This window comes from Acipenser ruthenus, chromosome 3, assembly GCF_902713425.1.
Source record: "Acipenser ruthenus chromosome 3, fAciRut3.2 maternal haplotype, whole genome shotgun sequence".
Taxonomy (NCBI): Eukaryota; Metazoa; Chordata; class Actinopteri; order Acipenseriformes; family Acipenseridae; genus Acipenser; species Acipenser ruthenus.
Window position 1 is genome coordinate 8,226,294 of NC_081191.1, and position 6,215 is coordinate 8,232,508.

The 6,215-nt window shown below is 36.3% G+C and overlaps 1 protein-coding gene across 1 annotated transcript; it reads left to right on the forward strand.

The window, feature by feature from the left end:
• Positions 1–3,784: 3,784 nt before the first annotated feature.
• Positions 3,785–5,083, forward strand: LOC117435807 (pancreas transcription factor 1 subunit alpha). The gene has a single exon (XM_034059248.2). It carries the CDS (start codon positions 3,980–3,982, stop codon positions 4,451–4,453), a length of 474 nt encoding a protein of 157 aa, XP_033915139.2. The 5' UTR covers positions 3,785–3,979; the 3' UTR covers positions 4,454–5,083.
• The last annotated feature ends 1,132 nt before the right edge of the window (positions 5,084–6,215 follow it).

Genomic DNA, 6,215 nt, shown 5'->3' on the forward strand with positions numbered 1-6,215 from the left:
CAAAAATAATTAATTTAACATTTAACAGCTACACAGACACACACAGTATTACACAAATTCAAAATCATAATGACACTCCAATTGTGTTTATCTCCTTTTTCGACCAGATTTAAACAGGGTCAGAAATCAGAATATTTTTGTATAGCATATGTAACCCAAAACAAAGACACAGTTAGTCTTGACAGAAACTTAAAGTTACTATTATATCTGGTTTAGTATTATGGCCTTACTTTTTTTTTTTTTGACATTTATATTAGCATAGTGGGCCTGTGGCGGACACAGTTGGGCACAGTGTTCCTCTGCCGTGTGCCCAGTAATCACTGGATGAACATCCTTGTGAGGAGCTAATGTCATGAGTGACTAATTAGTTGGGGTTGGGCACATTATGTTTTGCTTTTGTAGTTATTATATTAACTTGGTTTCATTTGCACTTGTTATGTTTCACAGTTTATTCCTGTTCATGACCCAAATGGAGGCACTTTTGTTGCTTATTTGATTTTATTTGATGTATTTATTGGTTAAGTGTGTGTTATCAGCACAGGTGAATGGAAGGAGAAATTAGTCCCATTCCCTAGTTCCAAATGCAGCCAGGTGTTTTCCATTTGCATCAATTAACAATCATTGACAGTCCATTATAAAAAGGGAACCAACAGTACTGGAAGGGGAGTGAGTGGTTCCAGGGGGAACTGAATGGAGGACTGTGACAGGAAAAGAAGGAACCCCTGGCGTAATCCACCTTCCCGACCGCTGGCAGCGTTGTGTAGGACTGTCCATATTCGGGCCAGATGAGCAGCGTCCGGGGATACCTGAAGTTTCGGGTCTGACTCGATGCAGAACTGCAAGGCTGTTGAGTCCTGCAATTGCAATCAGCTGTGTTGTTCTCGCAGATTGGCGGAGACGGGGGCACGGGCTGATTGCAGAGGTGGGACTCGGCAGTATTTAGAATGTGCAGTTCCAATCTTCGCTCTCCCAATCCTGACTTAACAACACCCAGGAGACATGCTGTATTTGTTTTTGTATGTATCTACTACTCTGTGTTGTTCCAGAACTTTAAACCTAAACGGAGGGCTCCCCAGTGGCGCATCTGTTAAAGGCACTCCGAGTGGAGTGCAGGATACGCCCTATAGCCTGGAGGTTACCGGTTCAAGTTCAGGCTATTCTATTGCCGACCGTATACGGGAGCCCCCAGGGGGTGGTGCACAATTGGCCAAGCGCCACCTGGGGGGGAGCTTAGGTCGGCCAAGGTGTCCTCGGCTCACCGCGCACCACCGCGTCGTGGTGCTGGAGAGGGGGGGACCGAGCCTGAAGGGAGCTTAATACAAAACTTACACTGGGACAAACCAACAGATTAGGAGGTTCTTGGATCAGTCACCTTCAACTTTATTGAACTTTGCTGGCATTTCTACCGGGACAGTGTTTGGCAACTTGGATTAGGGCAGCAGTGTGGAGTAGTGTTATCATTTTACTTACCTGTTTGTGTGCTTCCTGTACACTCATTGTGAAGGTCCGGGTGGTTGGTTCGAAATCCAAAACAACCTGTGGGCAAAGGGTTATAAAAATAATTATAAAAACGTATACATACCTGGAATTAACAGTATAGGAAACCCTGATACCACCTTCACATCTTAGCAGTGTCTTTATTGAAGAAGACCTCCCCATCCAATGATGACTTGGAGAATTTTAGAACTCCAGCCTGGGTGATTTGTGAAGTGCGTAAATGGTGCTGCAGCATCCTCAAGGCATACTGTAAGAGACTGGAATATTGGATATGTGAAAAAAAGACCAGTATCGTTAGTGTGGTTGAGGTTAAAACAATGTGAAATGGTTCATATTTATTGAAAGACATTGGTACTGGAAATGAACTGTTTACCATAGAATATAGCTCTATTAGGTCAGAGATCCATGTCAACATCATGAACACATAACCATGCAAATATGAAGTGGCTGTTTCAAATGGTCTGTGAGATATGAGACTTTGACAGTGTGGCAGTGGCAGCTTTGTAAACTTACTGCCATAAGTGTTTTTCACTAATCCTTTTTTCCATGACCACAATATATCAGCCCTATTAGGGAAGGTGTCTGAAAAGTTGTACATATGAAGTGGCTATCTGAAAGGAGATATAAGTTGAAAAAGGAGATTATTTACCATATAAGATACCCTTAAGTGGATGCTTAATTAATGTTAGAGTTATCATTATTGTTGTCACTTGTATTAATTAAACTGCAATAATCCACAGTAAATATTATCATTTCCTGCAGTTAACTACTGTAAAATGCAGTAAACAGCAACATACTGTGGTATTCCTCAGTCCTGCTAGCCATACTTCAAGGTGGTTATAGTAGTATGCAGTATTTCAAAAAGTACTATTGTAGTAATTTTACTTGGGCCTTCATTGCCACCCACATACTTGTTGTGGTTTATCAATTAACTTACTGAATTTGGTATTATATAAAGCAGACAAACTGTGCTTTTTTAGGCTCTATAGGTATGTTTTATTTTTATTCCTGTGCTAAACCCTGAAAAGCAGGAGCTGTCCATTGTATTGATATGAAGTGATGCTAGTTTTCATCAAATGATGGTAACTCCTCTGAATTTATTTTACAGAGAAAGATGTTTACTATGTGAGTATAACGTTATTTCAGTTGTTTTTACAGAATGGATAAAAAACCTCCATAATGCTTTATTTTTTGTGTGTATATATAAATTATACTTTTTTTCATTCTACAAAGTTTTTAGTTAATAAATGATTTAAGACTCAAATGTTCAAGACTTGTTGGATTATTTTGCTGTTTTAGAATAGTTTTGTGAATATAGACAGAATTAGGTTGATCCATAAAAACAGACTACAAAAATAAATAAATAAATCTTTAAAGACTTCATCAATGTAAGCTTTGTGAATAGGCCCTGCATCTCACTTAAAATATAAATCAATTGTAATGAATCAATTATACTAATAATAAAAAATGAAAAAAATAATTAATCCAGAATATATTAATTACTCTGACAAATATTTATTATTATTATTATTATTATTATTATTATTATTATTATTATTATTATTATTATTATTATTGTTTCCAAATGCTCAAAATTCTCTATTTGGTTGTTGGGATCGTTTCAATAATTTTTTAACGTTATTTAACAACTACAAGGTGTTTATTAGAAAAGTGAAAATTCTATTTAAATTTTAAAAGTCTAACCTAGGCCTACGTGTTTTTACCAGGCGTGTGAGGTGAATAACGAATGTAGTTGAGTGGAACGTTTTGCTTCAGACAGGCACTTATTTGAACTTATTTGCAAAATAAAGCTACCTCAAACAGTAACCGTTGAGAATGTTATAGTTGCTGCCCCACATTGCTTCGTTTAGTAAATCGAGGTTCCATTATGCAGCTCCCACTGCACTAGGATACAGGGTAAACACTTCTGGGTGACCCTTTGTAAAGCAGATCTCCTCTTCAGAACCTCATTAAGAGCAGACATGCACTTGTCTTAGATCAAATGAGGCTCGCAGACCTGTCAAGATTTTACTTTGAATGCCTTTGCAGAGCTTTTGGCTACTTCTGAAGAACTGATAATAAGTTTGCTTGCAGTCTGATAAGAAGATATATATATATATAAAAGAAATCTCAGCAGGTAAGACCCATGGACCATTGCCAACAAGGAACTCAACGTGATCGCTTTGACAGGATTCAGTAATTTCTGAAGATTCCATTGTGATATCCACGCGCCCCAAAGCGTTGGCTGTCCGCTTTCATCAATCTCAAAGAAGGTTATTGTCAGACTTTATACACGTTAAAAAAAAAAAAAAAAATCCTGTTATCTATCTAGTTGTAAAGACTAATGGAATAAATACTATTGTCCTCTCGCTATTTGGGAGGGACAAGAATTTGTAAAAAATAAAAAAAAATCCTTTATAAAGGGAGATATCAAGAATTCATACAGATGCTTCTTAAAATTTATTGAAACGGCCCTGAAGCAATGGAAATCCAGGGACAGTTTTTGGATTCTACAGTTATGGACTTCGTTACAGACGGGAGCTTTTTAGAATTGCCTTTGAATTTCTCTGCAGAATCGAAACAATCTGAAGCAACGTCTTTACACAGCATGGATATACGTGAACGCTTTTATGATTTTGCCTCCATTCATGGTTTTGCAGACGCAGAAAGCAAAGTGTCCCTTGGCTCACTGGGTATGGAGAATTCGCCTGACTGCAGTATGAGTTCATTAACGGGGCGATCTAAAAGAAAACGCGTGATCACCTCAAACCAACGCCATGCCGCCAACATCAGAGAGAGAAAAAGAATGTTCAGTTTAAACGAAGCCTTCGATGATCTGCGTAAGAAGGTTCCCACCTTTGCTTACGAGAAAAGGTTGTCAAGAATCGAGACTCTGCGACTCGCTATTGTGTATATCTCCTTTATGTCTGAACTCTTAAAGAACGAAAAACAATAATTCTACAGAACAGACATTTCAGTTGGAATGCTAAGTGACACTGCAGTTTTATATTTCGATATTGCTGTTAAAAAATATTGTGTTTAATATATTTTGTATTATGCGAAAGAGACAAATACTCTGCAAATGTGTACATTTTCCCCATAAGACAATACCGACTCTAACGTGAACATATTGCAGAGAGAATAGGCTGTAACCAATACTGGTTTCTTTTTCCACGTCACTTCTGTGGTTTTGAGTGGATTTGTTTATGAGTATCAACTGGTGAAGTTGGCAGCACAATACTACTTAAAATGTTATAATAAACACAAAGTAAGAATGTTGTTAACGGTAGAACAATCTCGTGCTAGGTGTCATAATTACACAGTATGAGTAGAAGTGTTATGATAGCTAATATAGCTCCTTAGTGGGCAAATAGCGAAATGCTAAACTACCCAATTTGATGACCGTATAATATTTCACTATGTTGAAAAGTGTATTAGTTTGGTCAGTTCTAAACTTGGTAAAGAAAAAAAAAAACAAAAAAAAAAACACAACTATTAACTAGTATTAACTATTAACTGTAGTTTTTACTGTTTACTAGCCATATGCCAAACCAGTTATATATTGATGGTGCTATATTGCATTGCATTACAAAAATAAGCATCAGCATACAGTATTGCATTATATACTACCACTGTAAAGATTTTAAAGACTTAAACATAAATATTATGCTGTGTAAACTGTAAATTGTTTAAGAATACCACAGACACACAAATAAACAACAGTGTAAAGAATATAAATGTGTTTAAAACCTGTTGAGTAAAATCTGTTTAACTCTTAAATATTAATTGCAGTGTACTAATTAATATATTCCAACTCAACTGCAGTTTGTTTTCCAAAGGTGATGTGAAAAAAAGGTAAATATTTTGTAGAAAACATTCTTAGCTGAAATGTATATAAAACATATTTAGTTGGTATTTGTTTTATTTGTCATACCAACAAATGTTTTAAAAAATCATTGGCAACAGAGACATCTCATTCAGGCGTTGTTGGAGGACAGAACTGGTGGATGTTGAAACCCAAAGCTTTTATTGGAAGCTCACAGAGAGACTAATTGGCTTTTGATAGCGGTTGCATATGTAGTCATACCTGCAGGGGGCAGGGCTTAGACTTCACAGGGAAGTTAAATGCAGAGGAAGGAAAAAAAACCTAATTATTTCAGCCTTATCCTGTAATTCTTTGGAGGTCACTGTTACGAAATAATGTGAAACTTCTAAGTAAAACAACAAGCTTCATACAGAGTGCATGTATTAATCACAAGGGCATGTTTTTATTGGTCAGATATTTCTTTAGATTTATTTTTCTAACCAGCCGATGCAGATATTTGATTGTAAGGAATCGGTAGACTAAAACGACCCAGTTCATGTTTTCAAATGTAACATTGCATTGTTTGTTCTCGTTACAAATCTCCTAAATACAGTAGCCTGTATTTTGTTTCATTAACGCATATTATCACATTAAAGTAATTCTATACAATATGTAGTTCACATCTTAAAATAACCTTTCATAATATGTATTTATTTATTTATTTAAAATGACTGGGCTTGGACCAAATTGATATTTTACACAACAAAAAACTTAGCCTAGGGCTGCTCTTAATATCACAAATATCAAATAAAGACTGTAACCTGTAACTTACTGTTTTTCCATTTTTATTGCCACTTGCATCTTTAATATTAAAAAAGCGAATCATTCTGTAGTTGAGGAAAACTAAATAACT